Raw genomic sequence first — 18,445 nt, 5'->3', positions numbered from 1 at the left:
ATCAGGCACTGCAGCACCCCCAAACCTGGGGACAAAGCGGGGACACCCCCAGCGCGGTGTCCAGGTCCCTCCCAGCCCCTTCCAGCCCGGATTTATCCAAAGAGGGAGGGGAGAGCGGAGGGCCCGCGGTGGAATTAACATTTCGCTGGCTCTTCAAAAGCATCAAAGGGAGATAATGGGCCGGGAGAGGATTGGAAGCGACAGCCTCGTTCCGAGCCGTGGAACAGGCGGCTCCTTGCAGCAGCGAGGTGCGGGGAATTACAGCGGCCGCGATTTCTAATTACAACGAGAGTCGTGTCCGTGGTGCTGCCGAGCGAGGGGATAACGAGGAGCTGGGGGTCCCCAAAGAGCGAGGGGTGAGGGGCAGGAAAAGCGGGGATGGGGTGGAGATGCTGCCGTGGAACCTCGGAGGGATGGACACGCACACACACACACACGCTGGAGTGATGTAATCGCGATTTTGGGAGTTAAGTTTGGGGGAAAAAAACGGAGGAAATAAATCGAGCGGTGGTTGTGGTTGTCCCAGGAGATGACGGGAGGTAAATGAAATGAAATCCGAGTGAGTCAGCGCCTTGACCGAAGGGGGACTTCCCCCGGCTGGCAATTAAATCCCAAATCTGGTGGTGATTAACGAGGCACGGCCGTGTCCCTGCTGCCGCCACCCCGGCACGCCGCACTCCGAGGGAGGACAGAGGCAGCGGCTCCATCGGATTTTTAATTAACTCATTTCCAGAACTTCCAGCTTCCCATCGAGTCCCCCCCCCACCCCAGGGCACCGCGTCTTGACAAACAAAAATCACCTTGAAAAATAACAGCGAGGTGAATTTAATCTCTTTCTCCTTATTAAAGTTTTTTTGGGTTTTTGGTGTTTTGTATTTTTTTTTTAATGCTTTTCAGCGCCAGTGAAAGTGAATTAAAGTGGAGATAGCAGCGTGACAAGACAGGGAGAAGAATGCAAACAGTGCCCAGACGCCGCCGCCTGCGGATTTTTGTCACCTGAGGTCTCGCAGTTATTGGAGGCACCTCCCAAACGTGACCAGGGGAGGGGACAGCGGGGACAGGATGGGCTGCGGGGGGGGCTGGGGCTCATTTTCATCACACCCAGAGCCCTCCACGGGGTTTTGCTGCTCCTCTTTCGGGCTCGGCTGCCCCTCCACCCTCAGAGGGCTCCGAGGTGACATCAGAGATGCCACAGCCGCCTGTCGCTGCCGCTCAACGTCAGGCTTCTCCTACAGACCCCCCAGCACAACCACGCGGCTCCAACTTTCCCCTCCAGGCCCTTCCTCATCCTCCTCCTCCTCCTCTCCAAAGCCATCAGCGCTAATGACGGGTCCCTGGGGACAGCGCAGGTGACACCAGAGCCCCGCTGGCCACCAGCCCGGCCGTGCTGGCCCCGGCTCCTCTCCCGGTGCCAGGCGAATCCGCAGCGCCTGCTCGGAGCGGCGAATGCATCAGGACGTGCTCTGGCGAGGAGCGGCCATGCTGGGGCTCCAAAATCTCCTTTCTGCAGCAGCCCCGGCCAAGGTCGGGCTCTCCTCCTCGGGGGCCGCGTTTTGTGCTCAGCGCGCTCATGAGCCCAGGGTGCGGGGGGAGCTCGGATTTGTGAGATCAGAGCCCACCCAAAAAAAAAAACAAAAAAACCCCGAGCGGGATGGGTGAGGGTCAAGGTGTCGCCTCGGTGGCTCCGGAGGTTTTGGGGCAGGGCAGGGGGAGCTGGCAGGAGTTGGGCAGATCAGATGGCACGGTGGCCATGGCAACGGCACGGCGTAGGTGGACCGAGCACAATAGGGGACGGGCAAGGTAAAAAAACCGGCAGCGAGCAGCGCTGCGCTCCCCGCTGGGCACAAACCCGGGGTGACCCCCCACCCGATCCAGCCGGCACCCCCAAACCCGGCAAAAATGGATAAACCCTTCAGAAAAGCAAAGGAAAAGGGTCGGGGGGTCACAGCAGGTGGGACACAGCAGGTGGGACACGGCAGGGGAGCCTGGGGGGGTCGTGGCGCTGTGAGGGGATGGCGCACCCCGGTTCCCGGCAGGGATGGGGGTGAGGAAGAGTCCGGCAGGCGCTGCCCTTCCTCTGTCCCCTCCCGAGCCGCCGCTCCGGCTGCTGCAGGGCTGTGGTGTCCCCTCCCCCGAAAGCCACCCTCGCCACGGCGGGGGATCGGCTCGCCACGAGCGCAGAGGTCACGGGGAGCGGGGAGAGAAATTTGGGTTGGAACAGCGGGAAAGTTCGGGGCAGAGAGGGAAGGAGGGAGAGATGGATGGATGGATGGATGGATGGATGGATGGATGGATGGATGGATGGACGGACTGATGGACGCATCCCACCTCCAATTCCCGGTGGGCATCTCCCACCAGACTCCCACGAACTCACCCCTGCCCTCCCCGCGGCTGTCACCGCTGTCCCCAACCTGCTTTTCACCCACTTGGGGACTTCAAGACGCGCTTCCATAACAAACCCCTAGCAAAGGAGAAGTGGGGCGACCCACGGAGTTCCCGAGCCCCCATTCCCAGCCAGGTCTGCTGGGACGAGGCAGGAATCGCTGGGGGTGAGGGGGGAATGAGGGGATCGATCGGGCCGGCTCCGGCTGCAGCGGCAGGGACACGCACACGGCGCTCGCGTTCCCCGCGGCAGCCACGCTCCACCATTTCAGCGCTTCCCTCCCGTCACTCTCCACCTCTGGAGACCAAGATGACACCGCCGGGAAGAGCCCCGAGGGACCCCGCGTCCCCTCTGGCACCGCGCTGCCACCGCCCGTGTGGCCTCACTGTCACCAGGAACAGCCAGGTACCCCCAGGAACACCCAGGTACCCCCAGGAACACCCAGGTACCCCCAAACCAGCCCAAGCGGGCACCCCACGGTGCCAAGGCCCTGTGCCGCCTCTGGCGGGGGGGTTGGAGGGGAGGTCAAACCTTTCCTGGCACCGCTTTGGGGGCACCCCCGGGGGTCCCCGCGGGAAGGAGGCTGGGCCAGGTGAGCGGCAGGTGACAGAAGCGCCCGCAGGGCACAGCGGCGCTGCGTGCCCAGGTCACCATCTGCCCCTCTCCGCTGCCCGGGGGGGGGCACAGAGGATCGGTGTCCCCTGTCTGACACGGGTGACAACGCGGAGCTGCCCTGGGACAGTGTGGGGGTGGCAGTGGCACCGCAGGGGCTTTGCACGACCCCCCTGTGGGGACAAGGTGAGACCCACCCCCCCCCGCCCCGGCTGCTGCAGCAGAGGGCAGCGCAGGGACGATGGCACCCACAAAGTGCCACCCCCTCCCTGTGGCGACACTGGGGACGGGGGGGGGGGACCCCGGGGAAGGGGGAGAGGCTGAAGGGAAAGAGGGGCTGGGGAAAAGAGGGGGATAAAGGAAAGGGGGAGCTGGGGAAAAGAGGGGGATAAAGGAAAGGAGGAGATGGAGAAGAAAGGGGAAAGATGGTAAAGAAACCCCGGGTGCTGATGGGGGTGTGAGATGGGAACGGGGACCTCAGGGTGGGAATTTTGGGGAGGGGGATGCTGGGGTGAGTAGGAGCCACACCAGGACAGCTGGGGAAGGGGAGATCGGCGGGGCAAATGCGGCAGCGGGGGGCGGACACCGGCCCCGGCACCGCCCGGAGGGATGCGCCCCGTGGACACCGGCCCCGGAACCAACCGGAGGGATGCGCCCCGCTCCTTCCCGCGCCATCCCGGTCCATCCCGCGCCATCCCGGTCCATCCCCGTTCATCCCGCGCCATCCCGCACATTCCCGCCCGGTACCTGCGGCAGGTGAGCGCTGCGCGTCGGGATCCGCAGCGCCGCTCGGCCCCGCTCGGCAGCGCTCGGCCCCGCTCGGCCCCGCTCGGCCCCGCTCGGCTCCGATCGCCACCTCCCGCCGCCGGGCCCGCCCCGCCCCGCCCCGCCCGCGGCGCCGTCACCATGGCAACGCAGGGTCGGCCCCGCCCACCCCCCGCGCGCTGCCGGTAGGGGGCGCTGAGAGCACGAAGGGGGCGGGGCTTGTGGGGGGAGGGGCGGGGAGCAGGTGAGGGGGAAAACGGGGAAAAAGCAGCGGGAATAGCGGGAATACAGGAAAATATAGGGATTAAACGGGGATATACCGGGAATACAGGGAAATACAGGGATATACAGGGAATACAGGGAAACACAGGGATAACATAGGGAATACAGGGAAATACAGGTAATACAGGGAATACAGGGAATACGGGGATTACACCGGGATATACCGGGAATACAGGGAATACACAGGGATATACAGGGATAACACAGGAAATACACGGGGATATACAGGGAAAACACCGGGATATACACCGGGATATACAGGGGCTACATGGGGATATACCGGGAATACAGGGAATACAGGGATTACACCGGGATATACCGGGAATACAGGGAATACACAGGGATATACAGGGATATACAGGGAAATACAGGGAATACAGGAAAATACAGGGAATACAGGGATATACAGGGAAACACAGGGAATACAGGGAAATACAGGGAATACAGAGAATACAGGGAAACACAGGGAATACAGGGAGATATACCGGGAATACAGGGAATACACGGGGATATACAGGGATTAAACGGGGATATACAGGGATAACACGGGGATTACATGGGGTTATACCGGGATATACAGGGATTACACAGGGATATAACAGAAATACCGGGATATACCGGGAATACAGGGAAATGCAGGGATATAGAGGGATTAAACGGGGATATACCGGGAATACAGGGATATACAGGGATAACACAGGGATTACACGGGGATATACAGGGATATACCGGGAATACAGGGAAATACAGGGATATACAGGAAAATACAGGGAATACACAAGGATATACTGGGAAGACAGAGAATACACAGGGATATATTGGGAATACAGGGAATACAGGGAAATACTGGGAATACACAGGGATATGGACATGGAAATACAGGGATATGGAAATACAGGAAATACAGGGATATGGGCATGGAAATACAGGGATATACACAGAATACAGGAAATACAGGGATATGGGCATGGAAAAACAGGGATATACAGGGAATACAGGGATATGGAAATAAAGGGAATACAGGGATATGGGCATGGAAAAACAGGGATATATATGGAAATACAGGGATATGGAAATACAGGGATATGGGCAGAGCTATGGAAACACATAACACAGGGATATAGACATGATATAGACATGATATAGACATGGATACAGACATGATATAGACATGGATATAGACATGATATAGACACGGATATAGACATGATATAGACATGATATAGACATGGATACAGACATGATATAGACATGGATATAGGCATGATATAGGCATGATATAGACATGATATAGACATGGATATAGACATGATATAGACATGGATATAGACATGATATAGACATGATATAGACATGGATACAGACATGATATAGACATGGATAACATGGGAAGTGCAGGGATATACCCCTGGATATCAGGGATACACTCATGGAAACACACCTGGATAACACAGAGATACACTGATAGAAACACATCTGGATAACAGGGATACACTCATGGAAACACATCTGGATAACACAGGGATACACTCATGGAAACACATCTGGATATCAGGGATACACTCATGGAAACACATCAGGATATCAGGGATACACTTGTGGAAACACACCTGGATAACACAGGGATACACTCATGGAAACACACCTGGATAGCACAGGGATACACTGATGGAAACACATCTGGATAGCAGGGATACACTCATGGAAACACACCTGGATAACACAGGGATACACTCATGGAAACACATCTGGATAACATAGGGATACACTCATGGAAACACATCTGGATAACAGGGATACACTCATGGAAACACACCTGGATAACACTGGGATACACTCAGGGAAACACATCTGGATAACAGGGATACACTGATGGAAACACATCTGGATAACACAGGGATACACTGATGGAAACACATCAGGATATCAGGGATACACTCATGGAAACACACCTGGATTTCCACCTGGATTCACACACCTCCATCAGCCCCCCCAGCACAGACCCACAGGGTGCCCCCTGTGCCCTGGCTCTGTGCGACCCCAGTGCCACCCGTGTCCGGTGCCACCCGTGCCCTGTGCCACCCGTGTCCGGTGCCACCCGTGTCCCCTGCACGGCCCGGAGCCCACGGCGCCATCAGGAAAGGCAAAGGATTCCCGGGAACAGCCCGATCCGCACAGCCCCGCCCCAAATTCCATCCCTCGGAACCCCCTGTGACAGCGGAGCTGGGGACAAGGTGGGGACACGGCCCAGCCCGTCCTGCACTGGGGAAACTGAGGCACAGAACCGGCTCAGAAACAGCTCCTGCCTGAACCCCGAAATTCATCCCAACCTCCATCCCTGCTGAACCCCAAAATTCATCCCAACCTTCATTACCCCTTGTCCCTCTGTCCCTCTGTCCCTCTGTCCCTCTGTCCCTTGTCCTTCTGTCCCTCTGTCCCCCTGTCCCTCTGTCCCTTGTCCCTCTGTCCCCTGTCCCTTGTCCTTCTGTCCCTCTGTCCCTCTGTCCCTCTGTCCCTCTGTCCCTCCGTCCCTTGTCCCTCTGTCCCTCTGTCCCTTGTCCCTCTGTCTCTCTGTCCCCCTGTCCCTCCGTCCCTTGTCTCTCTGTCCCCCTGTCCCTCTGTCCCTCTGTCCCTCCGTCCCTTGTCCCTCTGTCCCTCTGTCGCCCTGTCCCTCTGTCCCTTGTCCTTCTGTCCCCTGTCCCTTGTCCCCCTGTCCCTCTGTCCCCCTGTCCCTCTGTCCCTCTGTCCCTCTGTCCCTCTGTCCCTGTGTCCTTCTGTCCCCTGTCCCCCTGTCCCTCTGTCCCCTGTCCCTCTGTCCCCTGTCCCTCCGTCCCTCCGTCCCTTGTCCCTCTGTCCCCCTGTCCCTCTGTCCCCCTGTCCCTCTGTCCCTCTGTATCTCTGGGTGCTGAACACCCTCCCCCCGCCGCTGCCATTGATTTATTCCCGAGCCGGATTTATCCAGGCAGCTGCAAATCTGCAGCTGTCAGGCACAGAACACTCAGCTCCAGCCTCTTCCTGCAATTTTTATTTTTTTTTTCCTTGCTGCAGAGCAAAACAAAATCCAAAATTTTGGGCACTTCATTTTTTTTTTTTTTTTTTTTTTGGGAGTCTCAACCCCACAAGGCAAGGCCGGGAGAGGAAAGGGTTAAACCACAACGCAGCTTTTCCCTGGTTATGGGTGAGAAATGGGTCCATAATCCTTTTTTTTTTTTTCCCCCTAGGATTTATGATCCATCTGCATTAAACCTGGCCCACCCAAAACCAGGGATGGGGGATGGAGTGACTCCTTAAACCACGGAATTATTTCCCTCGATTTTCCTTTTTTTTCCCAACTATTCCTTATTTTTCCAGCTATTCCTCATTTTCCCTGCAGTTCCCAAATTTCCATGTCCTCAGCATCAGGCTCCATCCCAATCCCATTCCCAGAGCATCGGCCACGAATCACGGAATTTGTGGAATCACGGAACAATTCAGGTTGGAAAGCAGCTTAAAACTCATCTCCTGATGGATTTTCCCCTCCCAGGGCAGGATTTATCCCCAAATCCTACAGCAAACATCTCCAGCGGCCTCTCATCCCATTTCCATTATTTCCATTTCCATTTCCATTCCCATTCCCGTTCCCAATCCCGTTCCCAGTCCTGTTCCTGTTCCCATTCCCAATCCCATTTCCATTCCCCATTCCCCATTCCTATTCCTGTTCAAAATCCCATTCCTATTCCTGTTTCTGTTCCTGTTCCCGATCCCATTCCCATTCCCATTCCCATTCCCATTCCTCATTCCCATTCCCATTCCTCATTCCCATTCCTCATTCCCATTCCCATTCCCATTCCCATTCCTCATTCCCTTTTCCACATTCCTATTCCCATTCCCATTCCCGTTCCTGTTTCTATTCCTATTTCCATTCCCATTCCCATTCCCAATCCTATTTCCATTCCCCATTCCTATTCTTTTCTGTTCCTATTCCTATTCCTATTCCTATTCCTATTCCTATTCCTATTCCTATTCCTGTTCCTGTTCCTGTTCCTGTTCCTGTTCCTGTTCCTGTTCCTGTTCCTGTTCCTGTTCCCATTCCCAATCCCATTTCCATTCTCATTCCCAATCCCATTTCCATTCTCATTCCCATTCCTCATTCCCTTTTCCAATCCCATTCCTAAGCCCATTCCCATTCCTATTCCTGTTCCCATTCCCATTCCCGTTCCTGTTTCTATTCCTATTTCCATTCCCGTTCCCATTCCCAATCCCATTTCCATTCCCCATTCCTATCCTTTTTCCTATTCCTATTCCTATTCCTATTCCTATTCCTATTCCTATTCCTATTCCTATTCCTATTCCTATTCCTATTCCTATTCCTATTCCTATTCCTATTCCCATTCCCAATCCCATTTCCATTCTCCATTCCTCATTCCCTCTTCCAATTCCATTCCTAGTCTCATTCCTATTCCCATTCCCATCCCCATCCCATTCCCATTCCCATTCCCATTTAACACCTTCTCCCACCTGGATTTTAAATTATCCCTGCAATTTTCCCACAATTTTTCCCTGGATATTTCCCCCCCTGCTCTGCCTGTGATTAAAATGAACATTTCCCTCCCTTTCCCATTTCCATGCTCAAAAATCCAACGGATTTTTCCCAGACTGGAAGAGATGCTGACCTTTATGGAAAGTTCCTTTTCACCTCTGATGTTTCAAACTCCCTCAGATTTCTTTTTTTTTTTTTTTTTTTTTTTTTTTTTTAATAAATCCCAATAAAACAGCAAAGCCTGGGATTCTAAAATCCCTTCCATCCTCCTCTGGAATATCAAAGAGAGTTTCAAACATTCCAGGCAGAGCTGAATCCCAAAATCATTTAAAGGTTGGCACCTGAACTTCCAGGGATTTTCCTCTTTTTATTTACTGCCCAAGGAGAAAATGAAGGGAAAAAAAAAAAAAAAAAAAAAAAAAAAAAGGTGGAAAAAGAAAAAAAAAATTGAGATTTTGTAGAATTTTGGGGTGTTTTGTCAGAGAGTGAGTTGCTACCAAGCCCAAAAATCCAGGTAGGAGCCAAGAAATTCCCAGACACTCCCCACATTCCCATTTTTTTGGGAATAAAGGAGATAATTCCCAAATCCAGATCATCTTTTCTTCACCTATAAAAATCCTCAGCAGCTTATCAGACCTGAGCCAACCCGAGCTGGATTTCTTTCCTTTTCTTTCTTTCTTTTTTTAAGAGCTGCTGCTTATTTGAAAAAAAAAAAAAAAAAAAAAAAAAAAATCTTTAAATCCCTGTAATAATAGGAAATAAAAATCCTATTTATTTACCAGGAAGCAACGCTCCTCCTCCATCCCCAAAAATGGATTTTGACAGCAAAACCACCATCAGTTATTGTTCCCTCGCCAAAATTTGGGGGTTTGGGGGCAATTTGGGGGGGCAGCTGCTGCTGGTTTTCCTGGTAAATCTGGATTTCCTTCCACCACAGTTCTGGGAATTGTCACCTTTGCCCTCTGTGGATTTTTGGGGTGATCCGAAATTTCCTGCCAGCCACGCCCTTGGGATGCTCCAGGTTTGGGGTCCCCGGGGGGAGGTGGGCACGGCACTGACCCCAAGGGGGTTTGGGGTCTCCAAAACACCCCAAAAATGGGATAAGAACCCCCAAAACTGCCATGGCCAGGGCTGTGCTCAGCAAAGGTCACCAGATGTCACCTGCAGGGTGAGCTTACACCTGGAGAAATCTTATCCTCACACCTGGAGAATTCTCCTCCTCACACCTGGAGAAATCTTATCCTCACACCTGGAGGATTCTCCTCCTCACACCTGGAGAATTCTTCTCCTCACACCTGGACAATTCTCCTCCTCACACCTGGAGAAATCTTATCCTCACACCTGGACAATTCTCCTCCTCACACCTGGAGAAATCTTATCCTCACACCTGGAGAATTCTTCTCCTCACACCTGAGGGATTCTCCTCCTCACACCTGAGGGATTCTCCTCCTCACACCTGGAGAGTTCTCCTCCTCACACCTGGAGAATTCTCCTCCTCAGACCTGGAGAATTCTCCTTCTCACACCTGGAGAATTCTCCTTCTCACACCTGAGGGATTCTCCTCCTCACACCTGGAAAATTCTTATCCTCACACCTGAGGGATTCTCCTCCTCACACCTGGAAAATTCTCCTCACACCTGGAGAATTCTCCTTCTCACAACTGGAGAATTCTCCTTCTCACACCTGGAGGATTCTCCTCCTCACACCTGGAGGATTCTCCTCCTCACATCTGGAAGATTCTCCTCCTCACACCTCAGGGATTCTCCTCCTCACACCTGGAGAATTCTCCTCCTCACACCTGGAGGACTCTCCTCCTCACACCTGGAGAATTCTTCTCCTCACATCTGGAGAATTCTCCTCACACCTCAGGGATTCTCCTCCTCACACCTCAGGGATTCTCCTCCTCACATCTGGAGAATTCTCCTCCTCACACCTGAGGGATTCTCCTCCTCACATCTGGAGAATTCTCCTCACACCTGGAGGATTCTCCTCCTCACACCTGGAGGATTCTCCTCCTCACACCTGGAGGATTCTCCTCCTCACACCTGGAGGATTCTCCTCCTCACACCTGAGGGATTCTCCTCCTCACACCTCAGGGATTCTCCTCCTCACACCTGGAGAATTCTCCTCCTCACACCTGGAGAGTTCTCCTCCTCACACCTGGAGAATTCTTCTCCTCAGACCTGGAGAATTCTCCTTCTCACACCTGGAGAATTCTCCTCCTTACACCTGGAGGATTCTCCTCCTCACACCTGGAGAATTCTTCTCCTCACACCTGGAGAATTCTCCTCCTCACACCTGGAGGATTCTTTTTCTCACACCTGGAGGATTCTTATCCTCACACCTGAGGGATTCTCCTCCTCACACCTGGAAAATTCTCCTCCTCACACCTCAGGGATTCTCCTCACAACTGGAGAATTCTCCTTCTCACACCTGGAGGATTATCCTCCTCACACCTGGAGGATTCTCCTCCTCACATCTGGAAGATTCTCCTCACACCTCAGGGATTCTCCTCCTCACACCTGGAAGATTCTCGTCCTCACACCTGGAGAATTCTCCTCCTTAGACCTGGAGGATTCTCTTTCTCACACCTGGAGGATTCTCCTCCTCCCACCTGGAGGATTCTCATCCTCACACCTGGAAGATTCTCCTCCTCAGACCTGGAGAATTCTCCTCCTCACACCTGAGGGATTCTCCTCCTCACACCTGGAGAGTTCTCCTCCTCACACCTGGAGAATTCTCCTCCTCAGACCTGGAGAATTCTCCTTCTCACACCTGGAGAATTCTCCTTCTCACACCTGAGGGATTCTCCTCCTCACACCTGGAAAATTCTTATCCTCACACCTGAGGGATTCTCCTCCTCACACCTGGAAAATTCTCCTCACACCTGGAGAATTCTCCTTCTCACAACTGGAGAATTCTCCTTCTCACACCTGGAGGATTCTCCTCCTCACACCTGGAGGATTCTCCTCCTCACATCTGGAAGATTCTCCTCCTCACACCTCAGGGATTCTCCTCCTCACAACTGGTGAATTCTCCTTCTCACACCTGGAGAATTCTCCTCCTCACACCTGGAGGACTCTCCTCCTCACACCTGGAGAATTCTTCTCCTCACATCTGGAGAATTCTCCTCACACCTGGAGGATTCTCCTCCTCACACCTCAGGGATTCTCCTCCTCACACCTGGAGAATTCTCCTCCTCACATCTGGAGAATTCTCCTCACACCTGGAGGATTCTCCTCCTCACACCTGAGGGATTCTCCTCCTCAGACCTGGAGGATTCTCCTCCTCACACCTGGAGAATTCTCCTCCTCACACCTGGAGAATTCTTTTCCTCACACCTGGAGAATTCTCCTCCTCACACCTGGAGAGTTCTCCTCCTCACACCTGGAGAATTCTTCTCCTCAGACCTGGAGAATTCTCCTTCTCACACCTGGAGAATTCTCCTCCTTACACCTGGAGGATTCTCCTCCTCACACCTGGAGAATTCTTCTCCTCACACCTGGAGAATTCTCCTCACACCTGGAGGATTCTTTTTCTCACACCTGGAGGATTCTTATCCTCACACCTGAGGGATTCTCCTCCTCACACCTGGAAAATTCTCCTCCTCACACCTCAGGGATTCTCCTCCTCACAACTGGAGAATTCTCCTCCTCACACCTGGAGGATTCTCATCCTCTCACCTGAGGGATTCTCCTCCTCACACCTGGAAGATTCTCGTCCTCACACCTGGAGAATTCTCCTCCTTAGACCTGGAGGATTCTCTTTCTCACACCTGGAGGATTCTCCTCCTCCCACCTGGAGGATTCTCATCCTCACACCTGGAAGATTCTCCTCCTCAGACCTGGAGAATTCTCCTCCTCACACCTGAGGGATTCTCCTCCTCACACCTGAGGGATTCTCCTCCTCACACCTGAGGGATTCTCCTCCTCACACCTGGAGAATTCTCCTTCTCACACCTGAGGGATTCTCCTCCTCACACCTGGAGGATTCTCCTCCTCACACCTGGAGAATTCTCCTCCTCACACTTGGAGAATTCTTCTCCTCACACCTCAGGGATTCTCCTCCTCACACCTGGAGAATTCTTCTCCTCACACCTGGAGGATTCTCCTCCTCACACCAAGAATATTCCCTTCCTCACCCCTACAAGATTTTCCTTCCTGACCGGTGGAAGATTCTCTTCCTCACCTCCAGAGGATTCTGTTCCTCACCTCTGGAGAATTCTCTTTCTCACCCTCGGGAATTCTCTTCCTCGCCTCTGGAAGATTCCCTCTTCACACCTGTGGAATTTTCTTCCTCACATCTGGAAGATTTTCTTCCTCACCTCTGGAAGATTCCCTTCCTCACTCCCAGAGAATTCTCTTCCTCACCTCTGGAAGATTCCCTTCCTCACTCCCAGAGAATTCTCTTCCTCACCTCTGGAAGATTTTCTTCCTCACCTCGAAAATTCTCTTCCTCACTCCTGGAGAATTCCCTTCCTCACACCTCTGGGATTCTCTTCCTCAGCCCTGGAAAATTCTCTTCCTCACCCCTGGAAGATTCCCTTCCTCACACCTGTGGGATTCTCTTCCTCACCTTGAAAATTCTCGTCCTCACCCCCAGAGAATTCTCTTCCTCACCTCTGGAGGACTCTCTTCCTCACCCCTGGATAATTTTCCTCACCCCTGGATAATTTTTCTCACCCCAGTGTAATTTCCCTCACCCCTGGATAATTTTCCTCACCCCTGGGTAATTTTTCTCACCCCCACAGGACGCTCCCAAGCCGCTGCCACAGCCACCCCCCTCATTCCCGCACATCCAGCACCCCCTTACTCCTCTTCTCCTCCATTCATCCCCACCTGTGGATGATACAACTGTCCCTGAAAAGGGCCCCTGGGATTTCACACCCTGAGACAACGAAACTTTTTCATGAGAAATGTTCCCCCCACTTCTGAAACCCCTGTTATCATTTAGGATTTCTATTGGCCTTTACTAGACGATTGGTCTTTTCTCGCCAAAAATCTCAACGTAATTGGATAATTCTCAATTTATAATTTTACTGGTTAGAATCCCAATCCACCTAAACCCTATAAAGACCCCTTGCTGTGCTATGTATCCGGATTTTGCTGGAAGAAATAAAGCTGCTTTTGGCCAAGTCTCATTCCTGTCTAGCAGAGAAGCTGAATTCTGCCTCGGGGGCTCCCGGAGCTTCCAAACCCCGCAGCAGCCCGAGGCTAGAACCACCCCAGCCCAGACAGCGACACCCACCCATCCAGAGGCGCTCCAATCCCGGGAAATCGCTCCAATCCCGGGAAATCGCTCCAATCCCGGGAAATCGCTCCTCACCTGGTCCCGCAGGCGCTCCTGCTGCCCGCGCAGCGCCAGGGCGTGCTGCGGGTACTTGCTCTTGAGGTGATCCATGAACGCGTCCCTCTTGCGCTCCATCTCCGTCTTCTGGAGGCCGGTGAGCGCCTCCAGGCTCTGGGCGGCGATCACGGTGTGCCGGCGCTCCGAGGTGTGCACCAGCCCCACGTTGGAGAAGCGCCGGGTGCCGTTGCCCAGGGTGCGGTACTCGCGCGGGTACTCGGCATCGTCCGCGGAGATCATGTGCGAGCTCGTCCTGTCGGGATCTGCGCGGGCAGCGGGAGAGCGGAGCGGGGTCAGGGCACGGTCCCCGGACATGGGGCAGCGATTTGGGACAGTCCCCGGACGTGGGACAGTGTCCCCGGTCATGGGGCAGAGAGGGGCACTCGTTCTATCGGGATCTGCGCGGGCAGCGGAAGAGCACAGCGGGGTCAGGGGACAGTCCCCGGACATGGGGACAGAGAGGGGACAGTCCCCGGACATGGGGCAGAGTCCCCGGACATAGGGACAGAGAGGGGACAGTCCCTGGGCATGAGACAGGGATGGGCTCTCGTCCTGTCGGGATCTGCGCCGGCAGCGGGAGAGAACAGTGAGGTCAGGGGACAGTACCCGGACGTGTGATAAAGAGGGGACACGGTCCCTGGCACTGGGACAGAGATGGGGACAGTCCCCTGCATGGGACAAGGAGGGGGGACAGTCCCCTGACAGTCCCCGGGCATGGGACAGGGATGGGCACTCGTCCTGTCGGGATCTGCGCGGGCAGCGGGAGAGCACAGCGGGGTCAGGGGACAGTCCCCGGACATAGGGCAGAGACTGGGGACAGTCCCGGGGCATGGGGCAGAGGAGGGGGGACAATCCCCGGGCAGAGGTTGAGGGCCGGGATTTGGGGCTGGGATTTGGGGATTTCAGTATGTGACACGAGTGGGATCATCCCTCAGTGGGTGACACGAGTGGGATCACCCCTCAGTCGGTGACAGGAGTGGGATCATCCCTCGGTGGGTGACAGGAGTGGGATCATCCCTCAGTGAGGTGACATGAGCGGGATCATCCCTCAGTGGGTGACAGGAGTGGGATAATCCCTCGGTGGGTGACACGAGTGGGATCACCCCTCAGTCAGTGACAGGAGTGGGATCATCCCTCGGTGGGTGACACGAGTGGGATCACCCCTCGGTGGGTGTCCGGGGAAGGCGGTGGCTGCCCCGTTCATCCCCGCGCGGTGACAGCGCTGTCCCCGCTCCCGGACATGCGGCAGGAGATGAGGGGACAGCGGGGATGGAGGGGGGAGGGGTGCAGGGGCTGCGATCCCACCAAACCCGCCATGATTGGAGCGAAACGGGAACGAAACAAGCGCTGGGTGACTGAAAACAGCACGGACGAGACACGGGGGACACGGGGGACACGGGGGACACGGACACGTGGGGGGACACGGACACAGAGCAAAAAGAAAATGAAATCAGGCAGGGTGGGGGGAGGGTCGTGTGTGCGGGCACTGTGGTGGGGGAGGGGGGGTGGGACAGGTCCCCCATGTCCTGTCAGAGACCCCAGAGGGGGGTCAACCCCTCAGAGACCCCAGGAGGGCTCAGCCCCCCAGTGACCCCAGGAGGGCTCAGCCCCCCTCCGCAGGCATCGCTCACAGGGCCAGCCCAGCCTGGAGCGCCAAATCCGGGATCCCCGGGATGTTCTGCCCTATTCCAGCCCCGAGGCACCGAACCCGAAATCTCCGGGATGCTCTGCCCCATCCCAGCCCCTTCCCGGAGCTCTGCCCAGCCCCGGGGCACCAAACCCGGGATGCTCTCCCTTATCCCAGCCCCTTTCCGGTGCTCTCAGACACAAATCCCAGGATCTCCGGGATTCTCTGCCTCATTCCAGCCCTTCCCGCTGCCCTCGGGCATCAAACCCGGGATCGCGGGGATGCTCTGCCCCATCCCGGTCCCTTCCTGGTGCCCTGGGGCACCAAATCCGGGATCTCTGGGATGTTCTGCCGCATCCCAGCCCTTCCCAGTGCCCGAGGGCACCAAATTCGGGATCGCGGGGATGCTTTGCCCCATCCCAGCCCTTCCCGGAGCTCAGCCCAGCCCCGAGGAGCCAAACCCGAAATCTCCGGGATGCTCTGCCCCATCCCAGCCCCTTCCCGGAGCTCAGCCCAGCCCCGGGACACCAAACCCGGGATGCTCTCCCTTATCCCAGCCCCTTCCCGGTGCCCGCGGGCACCAACCACGGCATCTCCGAGATGCTTTGCCCCATCCCAAACCCCTCCCGGGGCTCAGCCCAGCCCCGAGGAGCCAAACCCGAAATCTCCGGGATGCTCTGCCCCATCCCAGCCCCTTCCCGGAGCTCAGCCCAGCCCCGGGACACCAAACCCGGGATGTTCTGCCCCATCCCAGCCCGGGCAATCAGGGAAGGGGACAAGGGGACAGCCAAAGAGGTGACAGGGACTTGTCCTTCCGCTCCTGACTCACCCAGCGCACGCTGGGGTTTGATTTCCAGGGAAGCTGGAGCAGCCCAGGGATGCCTGGAAGTCCCCGCACGCTGCCAGCGCCTGGCACGAGGCCACCAAAAAGCCATTTTGGGGGGGGGTCTCAGCCATCGGAGCCGCTGTCCCCCGTCCTCGGGCTGGTGCCAGCCTGGCCCGTGCCCACGGGGCTGGTTTTGCCATCACTGATGAATTTTCCATCAGATTTCCTCCCCCCGCCCCGCTCCAGCTCCATTTTTAACCTTGATCCATAATTCACCTCCCGTTTCCCCCCCTCCGCGTCTTCTCTCCCAAAATCCCGTTAAAAAATCGCGGCGAGGATTTTTTTATTTTTTTTCCCCCCTCCTTTTTCCCCTCAGTTATTTATCAGCCCAGCAGATCAGTTTGATATCAAACCGATATAAAATATTATAGGGGAGGGACATGGGAACGATTGCTCCTTTCAAGGTCGCACAAGCGGCGTCACCACGAGCCCTGCGGGGACATCACGGGACAGCACCACGGGGACATCCCGGAGCTCCCTCCTCCCAAAATCCACCGGAGAAGCTCCCGTCCCCCACAGCTCCGGCACTGAACGTGACCTTGGCCGGGTTGTCACCGTCTTTTCCCAAAAAACGGAGCTGGAATGTGGGGAGAGGTGAAATCCCGTCACAGCACGGTGGCACCGGCAGGGTCACAGTGGCACTAGGGGGTCATGGTGGCACTAGGGGGTCATGGTGGCACCAGGAGGGTCATGGTGGCACCAGGGGGGTCATGGTGGCACTAGGGGGGTCACAGTGGCACTAGGGGGGTCACGGTGGCACCAGGAGGGTCACGGTGGCACCGGGAAGGTCATGGTGGCACTGGGAGGGTCACAGTGGCACCAGGAGGGTCATGGTGGCACCAGGAGGGTCACAGTGGCACTGGGAGGGTCACAGTGGCACTAGGGGGGTCATGGTGGCACCGGGAGGGTCAGAGTGGCACTAGGGGGGTCATGGTGGCACCAGGAGGGTCACAGTGGCACTAGGGGGTCACGGTGGCACTAGAGGGGTCATGGTGGCACCAGGAGGGTCATGGTGGCACCAGGAGGGTCATGGTGGCACCGGGAGGGTCATGGTGGCACCAGGAGGGTCACAGTGGCACTAGGGGGGTCATGGTGGCACTAGGGGGTCACGGTGGCACTAGGAGGGTCATGGTGGCACCGGGAGGGTCATGGTGGCACCAGGAGGGTCAGAGTGACACTAGGGGGGTCATGGTGGCACCAGGAGGGTCACAGTGGCACCGGGGAGGAAACAGTGGCACCTCCCCTGTGCCAAAATTCCCCCGGAGGAAGCGGGAGGTGCCCGAGGGGTCCCTGGTGGCAGAGGGGACACGGCGAGAGCGTGGCCCCGAGGTCCCCGCGGTACCGAATTCCAACCCCGGGTGGGAATTCCAGCCCCGGGTGGGAATTCCAGCCCCGGTGGGAATTCCAGCCCCGGGTGGGAATTCCAACCCCGGGTGGGAATTCCAGCCCCAGTGGGAATTCCAGCCCCGGGTGGGAATTCCAGCCCGGTTGGGAATTCCAGCTCCGGTGGGAATTCCAGCCCCGGTGGGAATTCCAGCCCCAGTGGGAATTCCAGCCCCCCGTGGGAATTCCAGCCCCGGTTGGGAATTCCAGCCCCGGGTGGGAATTCCAGCCCCAGTGGGAATTCCAGCCCCGGGTGGGAATTCCAGCCCTCTGGATCCTGACACCCCGGGAGCCCCAGGAGCTGCCAGCCCCACAGCGCTCGCTCCTCACCGGGAAATGCAGATCCAAGGAGGAAAACTCCTTCCCTGCCTTGCCCCAGCACCGGCTCCACGAGCCCAGAGCAGAATTTTGGGGCTGCACCCAGCAAACACCCAGCGCCCAGTCCCGGCCTCGGAGCCCACTGGAAAAATCTCTGGAGCAGCGTCGGGAGCGGGGATCGGACCCTGAGCCCCTCCCCGGGGGCGCTCCAAGCCCACCGAACAATCCCTGAGCGCCACAGAATTCCCAGATTTCCCTCGTCCCGCGGGAATTGCGTGTCCGGGCGCGGGGGTGAAGCCTCGGCTGCGGCAGAGCCGGGGCTGG

The 18,445-nt window shown here is 56.1% G+C and overlaps 1 protein-coding gene across 1 annotated transcript in view; it reads right to left on the bottom strand.

Annotated features, from left to right (window-relative positions):
• Positions 1 to 18,445, bottom strand: part of SRCIN1 (SRC kinase signaling inhibitor 1) — a 73,715-nt gene that overhangs the window by 53,047 nt on the left and 2,223 nt on the right. Inside the window, exon 2 of the mRNA XM_056512255.1 lies at positions 13,887 to 14,170. Coding sequence (XP_056368230.1) covers positions 13,887 to 14,170 — 284 coding nt within the window. The remainder of the gene's footprint in view (positions 1 to 13,886; positions 14,171 to 18,445) is intronic.

This window comes from Oenanthe melanoleuca, chromosome 27 (genome assembly GCF_029582105.1).
Source record: "Oenanthe melanoleuca isolate GR-GAL-2019-014 chromosome 27, OMel1.0, whole genome shotgun sequence".
NCBI lineage: Eukaryota > Metazoa > Chordata > Aves > Passeriformes > Muscicapidae > Oenanthe > Oenanthe melanoleuca.
This window is presented reverse-complemented; position numbering and strand designations above follow the sequence as displayed.